The sequence below is a fragment of the Oncorhynchus tshawytscha genome, linkage group LG20 (genome assembly GCF_018296145.1).
Source record: "Oncorhynchus tshawytscha isolate Ot180627B linkage group LG20, Otsh_v2.0, whole genome shotgun sequence".
NCBI lineage: Eukaryota > Metazoa > Chordata > Actinopteri > Salmoniformes > Salmonidae > Oncorhynchus > Oncorhynchus tshawytscha.
The window spans coordinates 7,532,137-7,555,573 of NC_056448.1; the positions used below are offsets into that span (position 1 = coordinate 7,532,137).

The 23,437-nt window shown below is 43.6% G+C and overlaps 1 protein-coding gene across 2 annotated transcripts; it reads right to left on the reverse strand.

Annotated features, from left to right (window-relative positions):
- Window positions 1–957: 957 nt before the first annotated feature.
- wdr36 (WD repeat domain 36) lies at window positions 958–23,192 on the reverse strand. 2 transcript variants are annotated; one of them, XM_024373223.2, is made up of 24 exons: window positions 23,088–23,184; window positions 22,884–22,999; window positions 22,347–22,374; window positions 21,909–22,009; window positions 21,579–21,696; window positions 21,257–21,389; window positions 20,520–20,574; window positions 17,701–17,833; window positions 17,367–17,542; window positions 16,915–17,035; window positions 16,759–16,824; window positions 16,544–16,627; window positions 16,270–16,424; window positions 16,002–16,116; window positions 15,742–15,907; window positions 15,499–15,607; window positions 15,293–15,372; window positions 14,948–15,055; window positions 13,616–13,713; window positions 13,171–13,313; window positions 12,782–12,901; window positions 3,014–3,095; window positions 2,564–2,751; window positions 958–1,326 (listed from the first exon to the last, which is right to left on the reverse strand). In XM_024373223.2, exons 4-24 carry the CDS (start codon window positions 21,963–21,965, stop codon window positions 1,177–1,179), a joined length of 2,457 nt encoding a protein of 818 aa, XP_024228991.1. In that variant the 5' UTR covers window positions 21,966–22,009; window positions 22,347–22,374; window positions 22,884–22,999; window positions 23,088–23,184; the 3' UTR covers window positions 958–1,176. The 2 variants fall into 2 exon arrangements, with proteins under 2 accessions (XP_024228991.1, XP_024228990.1); XM_024373222.2 differs by having other exon boundaries at window positions 22,884–23,192.
- Between the last annotated feature and the right edge of the window lie 245 nt (window positions 23,193–23,437).

Here is a 23,437-nt window from a genome sequence, read left to right on the forward strand (position 1 = left end):
ATGGGAGAACCTTACAGAAGGACAACTCTGCAGCACTCTACCAAACAGGACTTTATGATAGTGGCCAGACGGAAGACACTGCTCAATAAAAGACACATGACAGCCAGTTTGGAGTTAAGACAAAAGGCACCTAAAAGACTCAGACCATCAGAAACAATATTCTCTGGTCTGATGAAACCAAGATTGAACTCTTTGGCCTGAATGCCAAGCGTCACATCTGGAGGAAACCTGGCACCATCCCTACGGTGAAGCATGGTGGGGGCGGCATCATGCTGTGGGGATGTTTTTCAGCGGCAGGTACTGGGAAACTAGTCAGGATCGAGGGAATGATGAACGGAGCAAAGTACAGCGAGATCCGTGATGAAAACCTGCTCCAGAGCGCTCAGGACCTCCAACTGGGGTGAAGGTTTACCTTTGAACAGGACAACAATCCTAAGCACACAGCCAAGACAACACAAGAGTGGCTTCGGGACAAGTATCTGAATGTCTTTAAGTGTCCGAGCCAGAGCCCGGACTTGAACCTGATCGAATATCTCTGTGGAAATCTGAAAATAGCTGTGCAGCAACGCTCCCGATCAAACCTGACAGAGCTTGAGAGGATCTGCACTGAAGAGAAACAGGTGTGCCGAGCTTGTAGCATCATACCCAAGACTCGATGCTGTAATCGCTGCCAAAGTTGCTTCAACAAAGTACTGAGTAAAGGGTCTGAATACTTATGTAAATGTTTTGTTTTTATTTTTTTTTAAATCTAAAAAACCTTTTGCTTTGTCATTATGGGGTATTGTCTAGATTGATGATGGGGAAACTCCACAGGTGGACTCCAATCAAGATGTAGAAACGTCTCAAGAATGATCAATGGAAACAGGATGCACCTGAGCTTTATCCCCTTATCTATTGAGACCGCAGGGAACAAAGAAAACTAAAGCAGACCAAAGGAACAAACAAAGTGAACAAATACAATGATAACAATCAAGGTTTATTTTAAACGGTTACATCAGGTTTTCGATCAACCACAGTTTCATTGAACTTCATATTTTGTTAAGACCATTATGAGAGCACTTCATATAAAATGTGACCAATTTGTCTTGCATCAACTGTGAAACATGCGCCGAGAATACTGTATAGAGATTTATACATAACTTTTATGGTGAAAAACAACACTGGGAGAGGTACGCTTCAAAGCAGTGCACTCTTGGTGTATGACAGCAAACACAGGCTCTGATTGAAAAGTGTCTGCATGGATGTCCACGTCTCCTCCAGTTTCTCTGATACTTTAGACGCCTCCTCCATCAGCCCTGGTTCTTGGGAGATCAGTCTAAGATGCAGCTAGAGAGAGAGACGAACCAGAGTTAGCGATGGATGTAAGTCTAGCCATACATGAACACGCACTTATTATTTGCCCTCAGAACGTGCCTGTGAAGACAAACACATCATTCTTCATGTTCTGTAGAGATGCAATTTGAATGAAGGTACTCAACTAAATAGATTGTATTTTAAGAGGGAAACAATAGAACTGCGTATCAAGTCAAACATCTTTTCTTGTTACATTTTTATTGGACTTCTACAGGGAATCTGGGTATTAGTTTTGATAGAATAGGGCGTTGTGTATCAGAGAATTTTTACGTTTCTGTTTTTTTTCTTTCCAATCATAATGTTCTGATGCCATCTGCTGGCTGCAGATGTAAGTGGATGACAGTCAATGCAACAGAAAACAACTTTCCCCTTCATCTAGTGGCATCTGGAGTTGATACCATTAAGCTGCTCTTATACCTTTGTAACAACGATACAATTACTGTCGTAATAACATTGGACGAAAACGTAACAATAAAAACAACTAAATCAAATGTAGATTAAATTTAAAAAATCAACTGTTTTTACACAGGTATACAGTGGTTGCATTAACGCAGAACTCTGTATTTCTCACCCAGAAAAATAGATCAAACGCAAAAATAAATATCTTGCTGTGTTTTGTAAACCAGATCTAAAATGCTCCTTATTGTAATTTCTGCTCGGCATCAGACTGATTTTGTGCTTCAGTTGCACTTCTCCACTCAGATGAGAATTCACGAATGGGCATTCTATCAGCAGACAGCACTCTGACTGTTGTGTAGCTATTTTTTCTCTGGTACTTTTCTCGGTTTCTCCTGTAAAATGAAGATTCACTTCAGGCAAAACATTAGGAAATGTAGCTGGCTACATTCTTTCTATGATAAATATGATGGCCATGTATAATTTTTTTGCAAAAAAATACCCTTCTCATTTACGACTAGCCAAATAGCATTGCACTTCTGTAGTCATCTGATGAAAATGAAGCTATTTTCCATGGAATATGTCCCACTAATGTATTTTCTGTGATGGTAAACTATAATTGCACGGCCTTGATCACTATGTGAAACAACAACAACAAAAAATGCGACTTTCAATATTAAACACAGGCATTTAAAAAATAAAACTAAATTAAATACAGCATTTTGAAAATACAGTTGTGAACTAACGCGACCCTTGGTATAACAGCAGCTGATTAAACGTGCAGTGTTAGTGACTATGATATTTATGTGGTTACCTTTAGGAAGAGAGCCAGGTAGGCCTGTGCCAGATCAAAGTCTCTCTTGGAGTCCAGCATGCTGGCAACCATCTTCAGGAAACCTTGTAAGACGGAGACATCTCCACCCATATCAGGGGCCAGGCCTCGGAGTTCAGCATCAATCCCAGACGGACCCATCTCTTTCAGCAACCCCACAGGGTCATTATCTGGAGGAAACGATGACGAGGATGGGTTATTCATTGTATTGGCCTGAGGTACATGCCATTTGAAATGCAAAGTCGTGCCAAATAATACTTTAGTTAGTGCCCATGCTAATGACTTGACTTCATAGCAGTAGGCCCAAGTATTGTGATTCCAAAAGATATTCTTGAGTTTTTATGGCCTCAGAATTGATTTGGGGTTAGAGGAATTGCTATGCTTGCAAGCGGTGCGGTGAGTAATAGCTAGGTAAGTGAGATTCAGACTTACATTTGTTGCTGAGCATAGCAGATTCTAGCTGTTGGTAGAAATGGGACTTCTGTGCCAGGACTCCAAAATTCACAATCTTTGACTGTGAAAAAAGTAAACAAAAGAAGCATTGTTTAAACCAAATAACAGTTGTTATGGGAGGGGGGATAATATGAAAAGCAAACAACCTTTTTTAATAGTTGGAATCAGTAGTAGGGGAAACAGCGCCACTGTCCACCCTACAGCCGTTATTGTTCTGTTGACGAAGCAGAGGTGGAGAGGGTCGCCTAGAGCCCTGCACAGGCATGAATTTCATGTCGAAGCCCTACCCATTCCAGAGACGTTCAGGCCCTACCCTACCCAGGTCTGACAATTTTAAGGACCGACCCTGCCCGAAATCCAAAATAACTTCCTCTGTTAGCAAATGCATTAACTACTCCTCGCTGCCTGTCAGTCGCTCCTGCATGCTGCTCGCTCTGCTCATGGTGGTTCAAATCAAATCAAATTTTATTTGTCACATACACATGGTTAGCAGATGTTAATGCGAGTGTAGCGAAATGCTTGTGCTTCTAGTTCCGACAATGCAGTAATAACGAACAAGTAATCTAACTAACAATTCCAAAAAAACCTACTGTCTTATAAACAGTGTAAGGGGATAAAGAATATGTACATAAGGATATATGAATGAGTGATGGTACAGAGCAGCATAGGCAAGATACAGTAGATGATATCGAGTACAGTATATACATATGAGATGAGTATGTAAACCAAGTGGCATAGTTAAAGTGGCTAGTGATACATGTATTACATAAGGATGCAGTCGATGATATAGAGTACAGTATCTACGTATGCATATGAGATGAATAATGTAGGGTAAGTAACATTATATAAGGTAGCATTGTTTAAAGTGGCTAGTGATATATTTACATAATTTCCCATCAATTCCCATTATTAAAGTGGCTGGAGTAGAGTCAGTGTCATTGACAGTGTGTTGGCAGTAGCCACTCAATGTTAGTGGTGGCGGTTTAACAGTCTGATGGCCTTGAGATAGAAGCTGTTTTTCAGTCTCTCGGTCCCAGCTTTGATGCACCTGTACTGACCTCGCCTTCTGGATGACAGCGGGGTGAACAGGCAGTGGCTCGGGTGGTTGATGTCCTTGATGATCTTTATGGCCTTCCTGTAGCATCGGGTGGTGTAGGTGTCCTGGAGGGCAGGTAGTTTGCCCCCGGTGATGCGTTGTGCAGACCTCACTACCCTCTGGAGAGCCTTACGGTTGAGGGCGGTGCAGTTGCCATACCAGGCGGTGATACAGCCCGCCAGGATGCTCTCGATTGTGCATCTGTAGAAGTTTGTGAGTGCTTTTGGTGACAAGCTGAATTTCTTCAGCCTCCTGAGGTTGAAGAGGCGCTGCTGTGCCTTCCTCACGATGCTGTCTGTGTGAGTGGACCAATTCAGTTTGTCTGTGATGTGTATGCCGAGGAACTTAAAACTTGCTACCCTCTCCACTACTGTTCCATCGATGTGGATGGGGGGGGTGTTCCCTCTGCTGTTTCCTGAAGTCCACAATCATCTCCTTAGTTTTGTTGACGTTGAGTGTGAGGTTATTTTCCTGACACCACACTCCGAGGGCCCTCACCTCCTCCCTGTAGGCCGTCTCGTCGTTGTTGGTAATCAAGCCTACCACTGTTGTGTCGTCCGCAAACTTGATGATTGAGTTGGAGGCGTGCATGGCCACGCAGTCGTGGGTGAACAGGGAGTACAGGAGAGGGCTCAGAACGCACCCTTGTGGGGCCCCAGTGTTGAGGATCAGCGGGGAGGAGATGTTGTTGCCTACCCTCACCACCTGGGTGCGGCCCGTCAGGAAGTCCAGAACCCAGTTGCACAGGGCGGGGTCGAGACCCAGGGTCTCGAGCTTGATGACGAGCTTGGAGGGTACTATGGTGTTGAATGCCGAGCTGTAGTCGATGAACAGCATTCTCACATAGGTATTCCTCTTGTCCAGATGGGTTAGGGCAGTGTGCAGTGTGGTTGAGATTGCATCGTCTGTGGACCTATTTGGGCGGTAAGCAAATTGGAGTGGGTCTAGGGTGTCAGGTAGGGTGGAGGTGATATGGTCCTTGACTAGTCTCTCAAAGCACTTCATGATGACGGATGTGAGTGCTACGGGGCGGTAGTCGTTTAGCTCAGTTACCTTAGCTTTCTTGGGAACAGGAACAATGGTGGCCCTCTTGAAGCATGTGGGAACAGCAGACTGGTATAGGGATTGATTGAATATGTCCGTAAACACACCGGCCAGCTGGTCTGCGCATGCTCTGAGGGCGCGGCTGGGGATGCCGTCTGGGCCTGCAGCCTTGCGAGGGTTAACACGTTTAAATGTCTTACTCACTTCGGCTGCAGTGAAGGAGAGACCGCATGTTTTCGTTGCAGGCCGTGTCAGTGGCACTGTATTGTCCTCAAAGCGGGCAAAAAAGTTTAGTCTGCCTGGGAGCAAGACATCCTGGTCCGTGACTGGGCTGGGTTTCTTCCTGTAGTCCGTGATTGACTGTAGACCCTGCCACATGCCTCTTGTGTCTGAGCCGTTGAATTGAGATTCTACTTTGTCTCTGTACTGGCGCTTAGCTTGTTTGATAGCCTTGCGGAGGGAATAGCTGCACTGTTTGTATTCAGCCATGTTACCAGACACCTTGCCCTGATTAAAAGCAGTGGTTCGTGCCTTCAGTTTCACACGAGGAATGCTGCCATCAATCCAAGGTTTCTGGTTAGGGAATGTTTTAATCGTTGCTATGGGAACGACATCTTCAACGCACGTTCTAATGAACTCGCACACCGAATCAGCGTATTCGTCAATGTTGTTGTCTGACGCAATACGAAACATCTCCCAGTCCACGTGATGGAAGCAGTCTTGGAGTGTGGAGTCAGCTTGGTCGGACCAGCGTTGGACAGACCTCAGCGTGGGAGCCTCTTGTTTTAGTTTCTGTCTGTAGGCAGGGATCAACAAAATGGAGTCGTGGTCAGCTTTTCCGAAAGGGGGCGGGGCAGGGCCTTATATGCGTCGCGGAAGTTAGAGTAACAATGATCCAGGGTCTTTCCACCCCTGGTTGCGCAATCGATATGCTGATAAAATTTATGGAGTCTTGTTTTCAGATTAGCCTTGTTAAAATCCCCAGCTACAATGAATGCAGCCTCCGGATAAATCGTTTCCAGTTTGCAGAGAGTTAAATAAAGTTCGTTCAGAGCCATCGATGTGTCTGCTTGGGGGGGGGATATATACGGCTGTGATTATAATCGAAGAGAATTCTCTTGGTAGATAATGCGGTCTACATTTGATTGTGAGGAATTCTAAATCAGGTGAACAGAAGGATGAGTTCCTGTATGTTTCTGTCATCACACCGGTTCTGAGCAGTAGACTGTTAGCTACTTAGTCACTCTGACAAAACTCAAGGAACATTATTATTTTCTGTGAAATAATCTCTCCTGTCTTATATTTGATGAGGTTGAAGCACTTCTGACACCATGTTATGATCTTAGTCAGATATGACAGTACCCCACTGCAGATCACGAGCAAATAGCTCAGCTTCAAAATGTTAGTGATCAATTTAGTGATACCCGGGCTCTGCCCGTACCCTCGTTATTGATGAAAAAAAACAAAAAAAACAGACCCTACAAGGCCCCTAACCAAATTTATAATGTCAGGTCCCACCGGGTAGTTGAGCTCTAGCGTCGCCCATGTCAGAGAAAAAAAAAACAGTGTTCGTTGTTTGCACTAACTTCATTGTTGTGCCTTGTTAGGATCCGTCGCCGAGAGGATAATCTACCTTTCCCATCGGTCCCATTAGCCAACGTACAATCAATCGATAATAAAATAGATGACCTCGGATCACGTATATACTACCAATGGGACATCAAAAACTGTAATATCTTGTGTTTTACTGGACGAGTCGTGGCTGGACGACGACATGAATAACATACAGCTGGCGGGTTTTAAGCTTTTTGGCAGGATAGAACAGCGGACTCTGGTAAGACAAGGGGTGGCGGTCTATGTACAGTTTAAGTTGGAAGTTTACATACACCTTAGCCAAATACATTTAAACTCAGTTTCACAATTCCTGACATTTAATTCTAGTAAAATTCCCTGGTTTAGGTCAGTTAGGATAACCACTTTATTTTAAGAATGTGAAATGTCAGAATAATAGTAGAGAGAATGATTCATTTCAGCTTTTATTTCTTTCATCACATTCCCAGAAGCGAACATATACTCAATTGGCATTTGGTAGCGTTGCCTTTAAAATAATTTAACTTGGGTCAAACGTTATGGGTAGCCTTCCACAAGCTTCCCATAATAAGTTGGGTGAATTTTGGCCCATTCCTCCTTACAGAGCTGGTGTAACTGAGTCAGGTTTGTAGGCCTCCTTGCTCACACATGCTTTTACAGTTCTGCCCACACATGTTCTATAGGATTGAGGTCAGGGCTTTGAGATGGCCACTCAAATACCTTGACTTTGTTGTCCTTAAGCCATTGTGGCACAACTTTGGAAGTATGCATGGGGGGTCATTGTCCATTTGGAAGACCTATTTGCGACCAAGCTTTAACTTCCTAACTGATGTCTTGAGATGTTGCTTCAATATATCCACATAATTTTCATCCCTCATGATGCCATCTATTTTGTGAAGTGCACCAGTCCCTCTTGCAGCAAAGCACCCCCACAACATGATGCTGTCACCCCCGTGCTTCTCGGTTGGGATGGTGTTCTTCCGCTTGCAAGCTTCCTCCTTTTTCCTCCAAACATAACGATGGTCATTATGGCCAAACAGTTCTATTTTTGTTTCATCCGACCAGAGGACATTTCTCCAAAAAGTACGATCTTTGTCCCCATGTGCAGTTGCAAACTGTAGTCTGGCTATTTTTAATGGCGGTGTTGGAGCAGTTGCTTCTTCCTTGCTGAGCAGCATTTCTGGTTATGCGAATATAGGACTCGTTTTACTGTGGATACAGATACTTTTGTACCCGTTTCCTCCAGCATCTTCACAAGGTCGTTTGCTGTTGTTCTGGGATTGATTTGCACTTTTCGCACCAAAGTATGTTCATCTCTAGGAGACAGAATGTGTCTCCTTCCTGAGAGCTATGGCGGCTGCGTGGTCGCATGGTGTTTATGCTTGCGTACTATTGTTTGTACAGATGAACGTGGTACCTCAGGCATTTAGAAATTGCACCCAGGGATGAACCAGACTTGTGGAGGTCTACATTTTTTTCTGAGGTCTTGGCTGAGTTCCCATGAGGTCAAGCAAAGAGGCACTGAGTTTGAAGGTAGGCCTTGAAATATAGCCACCAGGTACACCTCCAATTGATTCAATTTATGTCAATTAGCCTATCAGAAGTTTCTAAAGCCGTGACCTAATTTCCTGGAATTTTCCGAGCTGTTTAAAGGCACAGTCAACTTAGTGTATGTAAACTTCAACTGTATATTTGTAAACAGCTGGTGCACGAAATCTAAGGAAGTCCCAAGGTTTTGCTCATTTGAGGTAGAGTATTTAAGCTGTAGACCACACTATCTACCTAGAAAGTTTTCATCTATATTCTTCGTAGCTGTCTATTCCCATTTCAAACCAATGTTGGCACTAAGACCACACTTAATGAGCTGTATACAGCCATAAGTGAACAGGAAAACATTCACCTAGTAGGCTTCTAGTAGCTGGGGACTTTAATGCAGAAAAACTCAAATCCGTTTTAGGAGAAAAAAAAACTTGACCACTTTTACTCCACACACAGAGAAGCATAGAGTACACCACATCTGTCACTGGCTTCATCAATAAGTGCATTGATGACGTCGTCCCCTCAGTGACCGTAAGTACATACCCCAACCAGAAGCCATGGATTACAGGCAACATTGAGCTAAAGGGTAGAGCTGCCGCTTTCAAGGAGCGGGACTCTAACCCGGAAGCTTATAAGAAATCCCGCTATGCCCTCCAACGAACCATCAAACAGGAAAAGCATCAATAAAGAACTAAGATTGAATTGTACTAGAGCGGCTCCGATGCGGCAGGGCTTGCAAACTATTAGACTTACAAAGGGAAGCACAGCCGCGAGCTGCCCATTAACACGAGCTTACCAGACGAGCTAAATTACTTCTATGCTCGCTTCGAGGCAAGTAACACTGAAACATGCATGACAGCATCAGCTGTTCCGGACGGCTGTGTGATGACGCTCTCCGTAGCTGATGTGAGTAAGACCTTTAAACAGGTCAACATTCACAAGGCCGCAGGGCCAGACAGATTACCAGGACGGGTACTCCGAGCATGCACTTACCAACTGGCAAGGGTCTTCACTGACAGTTTCAACCTCTCCCTGCCTGAGTTTGTAATACCCATATGTTTCAAGCAGACCAACATAGTCCCTGTGCCCAAGAGCACGAAGGTAACCTGCCTAAATGACTACCGACCTATAGCACTCACGTCTATAGCCATGAAGTGCTTTGAAAGGCTGGTCATGGCTCACATCAACACCATTATCAAAGAAAACCTAGACCCACTCCAATTTGCATACCGCCCCAACAGATCCACAGATGATGCAATCTTTTTGCACTCCACACTGACCTTTCACACCTGGACAAAAGGAACACTTACGTGGGAATGCTATTCATTGACTACAGCTCAGCATTCAACACCATAGTGCCCTCAAAGCCAATCACTAAGCTAAGGACCCTGGGAAGAAACACCTCCATCTGCAACTGAATCCTGGACTTCCTGACAGGCCACCCCCAGGTGTTAAGGGTAGGTAACAACACATCCGCCACGCTGATCCTCAACACGGGGGCCCATCAGTCCCCTCCTGTACTGCCTGTTCACTCATGACCGCATGGCCAGGCATAACTCCAACACCATCATTAAGTTTGCCGATGACACAACAGTGGTAGGCCTGATCACCGACAATGACAAGACAGCCTACAGGGAGGAGGTAAGCAACCTGGCCGTGTGGTGCCAGGACAACAACCTCTCCCTCAACACGATCAAGACAAACAAGATGATTGTGGACTACAGGAAAAGGAGGACCGAGCACGCCCACATTCTCATCGACGGGGTTGTAGTGGAGCAGGTTGAGAGCTTCAAGTTCCTTGGTGTCCACATCACCAACAAACTAACATGGTCCAAGCACACCGAGACAATCGTGAAGGGCAGGGCACGACAAAACCTATTCCCCCTCAGGAGACTGAAAAGAGTTGGCATGGGTCCTCAGATCCTCAAAAGGTTCTACAGCTGCACCAAAGAGCATCTGACTGGTTGCATCACGGCCTAGTATGGCAACAGCTTGGCCTCCGATCGCAAGGCACTACAGAGGGTAGTGCGTATAGCCCTGTACATCACTGGGGCCAAGCTTCCTGCCATCCAGGACCTCTACACCAGGCGGTGTCAGAGGAAGGCCCTAAAAATTATCAAAGACCCCAGCCACCCTAGTCATAGACTGTTCTCTCTGCTACCGCATGGGAAGCGGTACCGGAGCACCAAGTCTAGGTCCAAGAGGCTTCTAAACCGCTTATACCCTCAAGCCATAAGACTCCTGAACATCTAATTAAATGGCTACCCGGACTATTTGCATTGTTCCCCCCTTTACACTGCTGCTACTCTGTTTATTATCTATGCATATTACCTCGACTAACCGGTTCCCTCGCACATAGACTCTGTACCAGTACCCCATGTATTTTTTTCTTAACGGCATTGTTGGTTAAGGGCTTGTAAGTAAGCATTTCACTGTACGGTCTACACCTATTGCAGACCTGCCAAACCTGTCCAACTTTTTAGAGTACCAGACGCACGCGGCAAATTGGAGATTCAACTCGCGCTCGTAGTACTCCCCGAATTGGGTTTCCTTCCCCCGCAAGTGTGCGCGCTGTTCGTGAGTCTGATCGCAATTATAGAGTTGTTCCAAATCAAGTCGATAAAAAGGTTGGAATACTTTGACAGCATTCCAGTTACACATATGGTAAAAGTCACTAACAAAATGTCATTAGAAAAAACACAAAGGGCCTTTATTCTTGGAGTAAAAAATAAAATAAACAAATAACTTGTTATTATATGCTTATGTACAAAATATACAAACGTCTTATCCATGAAAAAAAAAAAAAATGATAAGAACAACAAATGTTTGAAGCAGAGAATCAGTATCAAATAAACATTAAAAGGAAAAGGCTATGATAGGAAGCAGTGGGTAAGAACAAATCTTCTGGAGAGCTTCAAATGTTCAGGAAATCATTTCCTAGACAGATTTGCCTGGCAGCTAGCAGACTTAGCCTCACGCAGCAGGGCATCAGGATAGACTTCTCCGTGGCAAACAGTTCCTCTGGCAATCATTGAAACCTTGGTAACGAGGGCACTCAGCATGTCTGTACTGGGGGAGGCTCTGTACTGGGTTTTGTCCCTGGAAATGAGACTGAATATTCGTTCGCAGTCTGCATTGCAGTGAAATATGACCAATATGCACAGCATCACAGTCGAAAGGTGGGAATAGACCAGGCTGCCCCGCCTTTTCATTGTGCAGATTTCTCTCCAGGCCTGATCCGTGCGCATGTTGACCAGACTCTGCTCAAAAGGTTGCTGCCTGATAGAGTCTAAACTCATCTTCCACCAGATCAACAGAGGCTCCCTCAGAAATAATGCAGGGATAGCATGCCGTGAAAAAGTTGAGGGATGAGATCTTGGCAGTCGGCCTGTTGGCAATGTTTCAGCCTATGTGAAGGTGCCCATTGGATTTCTTTGCAGCACATACATCATTTCAGATCTTCGAAATAGATCAAATCTCAAATCTAGTGCAAAGACCTTTTAGAAGCATTGCCTCTATAGCTAATACAGGACACTCATTCATTCTTCATCGCGCCGTCTTCTAAACTCCCGACTCCCATTTGATGCCAAGATATTTATATTTATTTGGGATTATACTTTTGTAAATGCTTTTTCTGACATGGATCATCATTTCAGTCACAGTCCATCAGGTTGCGTGATCCTCGTAATGTTACGTGGAAAATGCAACGCAGAATTGAATGTCTATCACTCTCACAACAAATGCGACCAGTTCTTTTTCACATTTGCATTTAATTTCTTTCGCAAGCAAATGCGAGTGAACTGCTGGCACTTTAGAGCCCACTGAATGTCCATCCTATGTTCGCTAATGTTAGCTTGAAACAATTAGTGTTTACCTTTCCACAACAACACAGAGTCGAAAAGAGACTTGTCCGTGTGTTTACGTACAGCTGACAGTCGGCAAACTCAGCATCACATCAAACAGGAGGGGCAGACACGGGGTAGCTACGTCCAATAATGATTTTATTAATCTCCGTGTCCGTTGACACAAACTCCGTAGACGCCTGTGTGTTGCAGCTCAAGAATAGGTTAGATTTATTCGGGTTTATTTGTTATTCAAATGTTGTTTAAAAAAAAATATATATATATATATATATATATATATAATAATCAGTCCCTATTCATTTCTGCGTACTTTTAACTCGGATCTCGTACATGGACAGAGAATTGCGCAGCTGGTACGCAAAATGCGTGCATGTTGGCAGGTCCTGCTATTGTATACGGCGCATGTGATAAATACAATTTGACTTGATTTTTGATTTAAACATCGCAAACAGACATGGCAGTTTCAACATTAAGGATTCCAGCTCCTGTAATTTACATTAATGTTAAAAAAAAAAAAAAGTTTATAAAAATGGATTTTACAGTGTTGTGGTTTCAGGGTCATTCATGGAGTTCTGTTTATTATCAGAACTTGAAGAAGTAGCTAACTTCTCTCACCTGTTCCCCCTGGTTGGAGCCTTCAGAGGGGGCGAACTGTGGTATTAGTCCTGGGATGGTGGGCATAAAGAAGGGGGCAGCCTTTGGAACCTTGGGGGGCTCCTTTGGTTTGTTCCGTTTCTATATGTGAAAGTGGAAAACACCAATCTCATTTCAGTCCGACATAACAAAAACAAAATATATGAGCACTGTGAAAGTCTGTCTTATGAAGCGATGACAATGATATTACCACACGTGTCGTCAGTCACTGCAAGTGTAAGGAGAAATGTGTTGCCTTGGGTTTAGCTCAGAGGGCTAAGACAGTCTTGAGTAACACAGACAACCTGGGCTTGAGACCCTGTAGGTGACCCGTTTTCCCTCCGCAGACAACCACAGTGTGACATGCTCACCTTGATGATGTCGAGGTGCAGCAGGTTCTTCCAGCGAGAGTCGGCCAGCAGAGAGAGGGTGACCAGCTGCTCGTCCAGTTGCTCAGGAGACTCATATTCTATCATCTCAGTGTTGAGATCAGCATCTCCCTCTCCCTCTTCATCTGCAGAAGAAAACTAATGTTTCTTTGGCAATGGATACCATCAACTACCATCTAATATTGCTTAAGCTCCAGAAAGGCTATTTCAAGCATTTGAATGTTTGAATGTATAGTACTCTGCCACACACGTTACGGCACAGTATTGTTTTTCTACACCAATATCTAGAAAATATTCAAAAGGACCACTTGAATAATTGGACTGGACTGTTACATGTGCCAGTCCAGATGGTGTGGGGGACTTTCGAGCCCCCCATGCCCGGTACAGAGTAAGTGCTACATGGGTACAGTGGCTGTTCAGTCGGTACCTTGGCTGGAACAGGTTCCTGGCAGCATGATCCCGGTGGGCTCGTAATCTGCAGGCAGGGGGCGCAGCGACACCATACTGCACAGCGTGTTGTTGGACCTGGAAACACAACCATATGGAATTCACTCAACATGGGATGCTCACTCAACAATAACACTAATGTAGTAATGTTCAAAATCAGGAAGGCTGGTCTGAATGCTCATATATACGTCATCCAGTAAGCATAACAGAAGTCACTTTATTTCCTATTCTAGGGGCATAGTGGGAATGAATACAAAACTAATCATCATCAGCATAGTGTCTCGTTTCTCCTCTTCCCTGTTAGCCATATGTGGAATGTCTATCACCTCCTGACCGTAGAGCCTATAACCACGGCACAATGATGCACATTCCTCACACATGCCGTCTAACCTGTGGGCTCAATCTCGCACGTATCACCTTCCTCTCTCTCGACCAATAGGTGCAAATGTTGGGATGTATTTATATATGTCAACTTAACCCCGTTCGCTCACGTGTAGTTTTCAACAACCATCTGCCACCACTAGCTACTATAACCTTAAGGCCCGTCACGGGAACTCCTTTCCTCCAGCGGGAGAGGGCTTCGATGCCAGCTGCCCCGCATAGGGCAACCCGTCATCATGTCATCTAGCTCCGAGGATCTTCCCCCGAGACGAAACCATTTCCCCCAAAACTATTTCAGAAAATGTCATATTGCTTTCGGTCTTTATTGTTCATTCAGCTGGGCCTGTACTCGATTGAATTACTAATACTGAATACTACTATGATGTTGTGCTCTGTAGCTCAGTTGGTAGAGCATAGCGCTTGCAACGCCAGGATAGTGGGTTCAATTCCCGGGACCTGCCGTACGTAAAATGTATGCACACATGACTAAGTCACTTTGGGTAAAAGCGCCTGGTAAATGTCATACATTATTATTATTATTATTGCTGAATACTATGAGTTACTATCCTGAATAGTATTATACTGGATGTGACACTACTACTCAATATACATGCAACACACTGCGTCACTGCAAACTACTTGAATACAAGGAAATAACTAAAATCCTTAATAAATAACAAATAAATCCTTCATAAATAACTATTCAATTGAATAGATGCTGTAACAATTGACCATATGACTACTAGTTTACTGGGTCCCATTTATTCAAAGACTAAGCAAATCAAGATTGTTCCTTTATCATCTAATACTTGGTTGCCTGTTAGTGTGAACATTAACCAGCAGGTTAGGTTCCGTAATAATGACATAACCTCAGATAATCATTGACTCCACCCGCCACACAGTCTTTCTTTGATGTGGTGGTGACTCTTACCATAAGTAGATCCCCAAGTTGTCGACATGGGAGGAGGCTAGAAAGTCCCCTGTGGGTGACATGGTCAGACTGACTGCAGCAAAGTCGACCAAGAAGCAGTCCACCAGGCTAGGAAAGAAAGTTAACAGTGACAGAAAAAAAAGAGAATAAATCAAGTCAATTACTGAAGGCTGAGAGGGAAATTCCCCTGCAGAGCACTTGAAGGAGATTCATTGATAAACTACATTTTTGATAAAGCCCCCTTTGTTTTTAAAAGAATCTGAACAAAAGTAATCTTAACGATTTTAGGTTATGGCAAGAGGAAATGACGAGAAGCTGCTCCAGAAGCGGAAGGATTAGTCTTACCAGCCAGAGGGAAGGTCCCATGTCCTGATAGTACAGTCCATGGCTGCCGTTATCAACCAGCGACCATCTGGACTGAAAGCCTGAGGAGAAACGTCAGACAAGAAAAATCATCAGTAGTCAAAAAGATATTTGAGGGAAAGAGGGGGCGAGATCAAAATCGAGAGTAAAACAAACAGAAAGGGAGATCAAGAAAGATAACGACTCACCATGTCATTGACCTGTCCTCGATGGCCAGAGAACTTGCGGACAATTCTCTTGGTCTCCATGTCCAGAACATTGAGAGTGAAGTCGTCCAGCGCGATGGCAAACATCCCACTTTACCAGGGACAGAAAAGACTACAATCAGACACTTTCCTACAGCTATGTTATAACCACGTGAAAACTAATAATCAGTTGGAAGACTGCAGTCGTGTCAGTTATTCCTCCCTGTGGTGTTATCTGTTCCGTACCTGTCCCGGTGCAAGTGTGTGGTGGCGGGCGAGGTGCCCAGGTCAATGGAGAGGACCAGCTTCCTAGATTTGAACTTCCAGATGTTGACCAGTTTGTCAGCTCCGGCACTCACGGTCAGCTGGTTGAGTCCATCCACCGACACGCCGCGCACCGCCCCACTGTGAGCTACAGGGTCAGAGATGGGACGAATGAAGCTGAATCTTTCACGGAAAGCACGAGCCAAATATACATCGGTAATTGTCTTTCTGGGGGTAATTACCTTTGTCCTCTCCATATTGACCTCTATGCATGCCAGACTGCATGTTGTAAACGTCAATATGTCCAGATGAGAGTCCTATCACCACGAAGTTACCACAAGATGTGATATCTACCGCCTGAGGCGAAAGTACACATTTTAACAACATATATAGCGCATACATGATGTTTGTTTCAAAATGTGTAATAAACTTTGTGTTATAAACTAACTCATCAAATAATTTGGGTTCATTTGACACTAAAAACAACACATTTGACACATATTTAGCTACCGTAGCATGGACGCTGAGAGCGCGGTTCTTGTTGAAGCGTTTCGGCTCCAGCTTGTGTGCTCCCATGCTGCCCTTCTGATAGTTCCAGGTGGTCGTCATGAGGTACCCTCGATGACATGCCACTATACTGTCCCAATCACTCTGGCGGGCACTTTCTACATCCCACAAAGAATCAGAGAAAACAAATGTTTTAACAAATTAAATCCCATTCAATGATAAAAGTTCTACAGGAAAAACTGACTTGTTTCGAGTTTGTTGTTGTTGCTAAACATACCTGAGGCGAAAGTGGTGATGGCAGGAAGCTTTAGTTTGTCATACCTCAAGCCTTTCTTTTTGGATTTCTTCTTGTTGATGGAACCTAGTTACCAATTGGTTTATTGTCATGAAGAATAGAGCAAACAAGGATTCATGCAGGTAAACAGTACTCAAATTGACAGCTCATAGTCCATAACAGCAATTTTTCCGACAACAGAAAAAATGTAATCGTACCATGTCCTAAACTCCTGTTGAATCTCTCATGAACAGTGGAGAACGACTGCAGAGTACCATCTTGACCTTAGAAAAAGAAAGAGTACAGCCGATTAGAGAGAAGAAAAAGCCCATAGATGCCTTATACAACTGCCTGATAAAGCAGATCACACATACCAGCACTGAGAATGTGATGTCCGTTCAGGCCGTGGTGCCGGACCTTAGTGGGCGGGGCGCTGTGTCCCAGACGACTCCTGAGTAAACGGCCTCCTCCCCCCGCCGTGTCAAAGATCCACACCTGAGGAATATGACTGATCATTCAAAACTCTATGGTTGAATACCAAATACATTCAGTCTACAAAGATGTCCGGGGGGAGCGCATTCGGTTTTCAATCTTTTAAATTTTCGATGCTCCCTGACTGTCAAGCTTTCATTGTCAGTGACTATTAGCAAGCTGGACACAGTCAAGAAATTAACGTAGACACAATCATTTCCACAGTTTCAAGTGAAAATGTGGCAGTATGTTTGACACCTTCTTTAAGATTAAAAATTAAACTTTTTACAGCAATTGTACAGTGCCGCCCTCTAGTGAATGACAATTTAAGTAACACAATTTAAGTAACACTAACCCGAATGCCGTTATCAGCCCCATTGGTGATGAGAAGAGGCTCGCCATGGAGGAATGTTAGTCCAGCGATAGCTGTGTTGTGGGCATCTCTCATCTGACAAACAAGCTTCTTCTCCTCCAGATCCCACAGCCCAATATGTCCAATAGGACTACCAACCGCCATTACTGGATGGCCATCTAGAAGACAATCACAAAGTGTTAAAGAGGTGAGTAAACATTTTATTTATTATATTGGACGCAAAGCAGTGATGCACCAGACACAAAATGAAGCCTCACAATGTTGTGTTTATCATTATAATCATTAAGACAACACCTCGTTCAATTGGGGATGTCACCTGTTCTGAAGGAAAGGGAAGTGACTGGGCCCCAGTCTTGCTGGAACTTCATCAGTGACTCATCAAACTTGATGTTGTGGATGATGATCTGACCCGATGATAGGCCAACTCCTACAACGTCCACAGCTGGGGTCTGAGGGGGCGGTTTAGAGGAAATGGGTGAGAGAGAGATAAGCTCGACAGGAAACACATTGATTTTTTAATTTAAAAAAAACTTAAACCCTTTTTCCTCCCCAATTTTGTGGTATCCAATTGGTTGTTATAGTCTTGTCTCATCTCTGCAACTCCCGCACAGACTCGGGAGAGGCGAAGGTCGAGAGCCGTGCGTCCTCCAAAACACAACCCAACCAAGCAGCAATGCTTCTTGACACAGTGCCCACTTAACCCGGAAGCCAACCGCACCAATGTGTTGGAGGAAACAGCGTGCACCCGGCAACCGTGTCAGCGTGCACTGCGGCAGGCACGCCACCAGGAGTCGCTAGTGCGCGATGGGACAAGGATATCCCTGCCGGCCAAACCCTCCCCTAACGACGCTGGGCCAATTGTGCGCCGCCCCATGGGTCTCCTTGTCACAGCCGGCTGCGGCAGAGCCTTAGAACACTGCGCCACTCGGGAGGCCCACACATTGAATTTCTGATTGCACACTAGCCAACTTTTCTACACAGTAGATCCCAAACATAGTGTATACCAGGGATCATCAACTAGATTCAACCACAGGCTGATCTTTTCTTGAGAGGATGGTTGGGGGGGACAATTAAAAGTAATTGTAAGACTGCAAATTGACCGGAAGAAGTCAAAACCAATATAATATTTGACTGACACATAATCATTTCAAACCTTGCTTACATTTGTATACAATCACTTCTTTCTATTATGCGTGGGAATACTTGGGAACAGATTTCCCAAATAAAAATCACTTGGAGCTGATTTTCTGGTGTTTTAAAATGTTATAAAAATGTTTTGCTCATTAAACTTAGGAGGCCAAATAAAGCCACCCGCGGAACAATGGTGTCACATCGCTCCCATACAGTTCCAGACACATGTAGAATCTATGCCAAGGGCCAAAGGTTGAAGCTGTTCTGGCTCGTGGTGGCCGTTGGGGTTTCCTTTATTTTGGCAGTTACCTGTATGCGGGGGCTCAGGCACAGCACCCACTGGGGAGCCAGGCCCACCCAATCAGATAGAGCATTTTGCTCTAAGACATTATTTGTTTTTAAACTTAAGCACAGTACTTGACTTGGTCAGGGGCTCACAGGAAATATATATCAGCACCTCAAATTTTCTTCTGCTTGAGTTCCTGCACCTCTTATAGAATATTATCTCAAAAGTACTGAGGAGGACCGGCACCCAAAATGAGTACCGGGACTGGCCTAAACATGCATACACCATCAGATGAAATTCATAGCAAGCAGTAGCTATCGCTGTGTAGGCTACTAACCGTTAGCTAGTTAGCTAAGACTCACTAAACAACTTGGCTAGCAAAAACATGTAAAACTGCCAAACAAAGCATACCGTAAAAAACAAAAAAAACAAGAGACTGTGTATAGAAGAGGACATGGAGCATTTTCCAAGTCATTTGATATAAGTATTTAGCCTATAAGGGCCTCAAGTTCCCCTCTATATCAATCACTGATTGCATTGATCTAATCAAGGGCCTTAAAGACAGTTTGAGTACAGTCAGAGACAATGATCAGCACTAGAATGCTGTTTTTATTCAACACTTTTAGAAATCATGAAACACCTCACTTCGCACTTTAACTCCGCTAAGACATTTTTATTTATTTAACTAGGCAAGTCAGTTAAGAACAATTTCTTATTTACAATGACGGCCTAGGAACAGTGCTTTGTTCAGGGGCAGAACGACAGATTTTTACTTGTCAGCTCGGGGATTCGATCTAGCAACCTTTCAGTTACAGGCCCAACACTCTAACCACTTAGCTACCTGCCGCCCCACATGACCATCGGTCCAGTGAAATGGAAAAAATAGAAAAGGGATTTCTATTTAGTCTGATGTGCCTCGCAAGTAATAGGCTACAGCAACTGACCTATTACCAGGGTTATCATATCTCCTAGCTTGTGACTTGAGTTTTCAAATACAAGGGACTGTACGTTATTTATAACAAGGAGTAGGCCTACATGGAGAAATCAGACCTCTTATTATATATGAAAAGAGGCAAATGGATGAAGTATTTATTTCCAGTCAATGTAAATAGCCTATCATTTTTAAGAGCTTCATTTAATTGGAAATAGAACTTTGCCCTGTGCTTCTCCGGCCATATCCTACTGATCATTTCATTGACATCACACAACACATTGTAGGCGCACCCTGCTTACATTTTCACTCAAAGTGATCTAGACCAAGAAAAAGTTGGTGACCGCTGTTCTAGTCTACGGCTGCCTATTGTGATTATTAACGCTACATAGGCCTACGGTTTATTATGTGTAGAGTCGCATGGTAAAATGCAAGAGTCGTGGATTTCCGTAGGTCTACAAGACTATTTGGTCTGTAATGTTGAAATCACATTAGATGGTTTGTTATGGGTGACTGAATACAGCAGGGTATAGCGTAGACTATGCTTTATTGATAATTGAATTATGGTTTGAGTGCCCAGATATGGGCACTACCACCTACATTTTTGCTGGCCCTGCCGTCATCAGATTTCTGCCTCTGTCTGCATGTCTTCCCGAGTCAGAATGTAGGCTACACAGTACCTTCATTCTATACAGTATTTGAAAGGAGTTGAACATGTGTTTGCTTGACTGTTCCTCAACCTAAAAACTTTCAGCTTTGAGAAAAGTAAAATGGTATTTTAACCAACCTGCTGAAGCACTGTAACTCCTGATGGCCACCCAGTGAAGGTGTACAGAAGCTTGCTAAGACACAAAAGAAATGCACCTAATGAGCACAGAGAACATGGCAAACATTCCTACATTTAAGACCAAACTTTGACAAAGCACACTATAACAATTGCAGTTGCATTAATGCAGATCTTTGGTTGTTCTGTCCTTCCATCAGTTTTATGATTTCACAAACAAATTATAATTAAATTATCAACCAATACTTTTTTAGTTCAAAATATTATTATTTTTTTGGTGAATTTTACTCCCTTTTCATGGTATCCAATTGTTTTTAGTAGCTACTATCTTGTCTCATCGCTACAACTCCCGTACGGGCTCGGGAGAGACGAAGGTTGAAAGTCATGCGTCCTCCGATACACAACCCAACCAAGCCGCACTGCTTCTTAACGCAGCGCGCATCTAACCCAGAAGCCAGCCACACCAATGTGTCGGAGGAAACACTGCGCACCTGGCAACCTTGGTTAGTGCGATGAGACAAGGACATCCCTACCGGCCAAGCCCTCCCTAACCCGGACGACGCTAGGCCAATTGTGCGTCGCCCCACGGACCTCCCGGTCGTTGCCGGTTACGACAGAGCCTGGGCGCAAACCCAGAGTCTCTGATTACACAGCTGGTGCTGCAGTACAGCGCCCTTAACCACTGCGCCACCCGGGAGGCCCCTGTTCAAAATATTTTAAAACTACATTAATGACCGTACTTGGATTTGACATTCCAGAGCTGGAGACCTCCTTGGCTACTCCCAAACAGGATCTTGTTCAGGTAAGTGCTTGGGTGCATTACAGCAGACACCTCAAATGACACTTTGTCAAATGTTATCTGCAGGTACTCCTCTGTGGGACAAACAAGCACAAGAGAACAAAACTATTTAATTGACTTCACAAAAACTGGTTTGACTGGAAAATGAAAAAATACTGATCATCATTTCAAAACAATCAATTTACCAAAACATGTTCAACTCTAGGTTCATTGGAACAGATAAACTCAACAATGATCCCAATGATCAGTTCTGCAACACAAACCCTCTGACTCCACATCCCAAACAATGACAGCATTGTCCCGGTCTACAGAAATGATGTGATCCCCAAAAGGCAGCAGGAGATGAACATCAGCTCCATGGCCGGTGTACATGTGAACGACCTGGATAGACGCAAGAATCTCACAGTCAGTTTACTATAAGCAATGTCATTCACTCTACGTCAACGTAACATTTAAGCTAAAGCGAGTGTGTGCCCTCAGCTAGCCTCGTGTCATGACAAGTAGGTGGCCTCAATAGTTTGATATCATTGTCTTTAAAAAAATATATATCATCTAATATATTCATTATATAAGTGATGGAATGGATACTTCACCTCTTTGTTCCTGGCAAATGCTGATACTTTTCCCCCAATTGCAACATAGACCAGCATCCGATCAGCCGCTAGGCATGATATGTCCTCTGGAAGTGCATTACCTTGAGAAAATTCATACATTCCTTAATCTACAGTAAAATTGTTTGAAACTGTAACACAGGTGAATTAATAAGGGAGCTAGACTTAGTGATATGAGTGATCGTAATACACAGTCAGGAAACTCTTACAGACATCAACAGAATCCAATCTTCCCGGTGTATGCCCTCCCTTGACACATGCCCACATTAGGAAGAGCAAACAGTGTCTCTTTTGGCAGATATGCATTTGATTGCTGTTGATTTCTGTAGGGAGGATGTCCCACTGTGTAAGATGATGTCATCATATCACGAAGGCTACCTTTAAATTACACTACATAAATATAGATGGAGTCCTACTTACTGACAGCAACGATTCCAAGTTTCTTGACCTGTAACATTGCAAATGGTTACCAAACAAAACAATGGACAATGGAATGTGCAAAAAGGTGAACTGATGATAACTTGTCTTTTTAGTCACTGTTATGGCTACAGAACTAATGATGACCAATAGGACCACTGAACACTCCGATTATAATATGAGAATTAGCGAGCTATCAAATAACTAAATGTACTCTTACAAAAACATCTAGCAGTTTTGAAACTACAGTAAGTATGCAGTACTCTGAAGTCTACTGTGGTATTTTGGGCGCAGTATTTGCAGCATACTGTGCACTCTGACTGCAATCTTTTTTCGTAGGGTAGATAACGTTATTTTAGAAAAGGCTGCCCTCAAAATCTGGCATTGCATTCGTGGCACATCCTTTAGCTATGTTGTTTCATCGATCTAGTTGACATCAGGAAATGGCAAAGAGACTATCATCATATATGTTTTAAATGATTGCTATGTGACAAGTAAATAGCTAACTTTATCGTTACATTTATCAACATAAGTACTTACATTGTACGTGTGGAAACAGTTTCCCACGGCTGTTACAATGTAGAATTCTCGATGTTTCTTATGGTACCGTACCACGTGTGAGAGGTGATTCGAATACAGTCCCAATGCTCTGAAGCCTGAAAATATAACGCTTCCCTTTTTACTACCCACAGGCATGTTTTTAGGTTGATGTATATCAAGTAATGCTTTATCAAATGTAGAGACCTTTTTCGTAATCTATTTAAAAACGGCAGGCAGAATAACGTTGTTCCTGTAGTTCTTCAATGTTTTCAAAGCGTGAACACATCTTGTGTAACACTGAAATGTGTCCGATAGACTGGATTTAAGAGAATTATAACTTCCGCGTGATAAATTCTCTGATATTCCCTCCATAAATATCTACCCCTCTCAATCTCTATTATATTGTAAATAAAAGTATCAACAAAATCTTGAAAACGGTCTGATAAATTATTAGTATAGTAAAGAATATATTGCCGTGTGTGTCTATTGAGAATAAAATAATGAATTAATCCACCACCCCATATTTTGTGTTGTAGCTAAATCAAAATACGGTA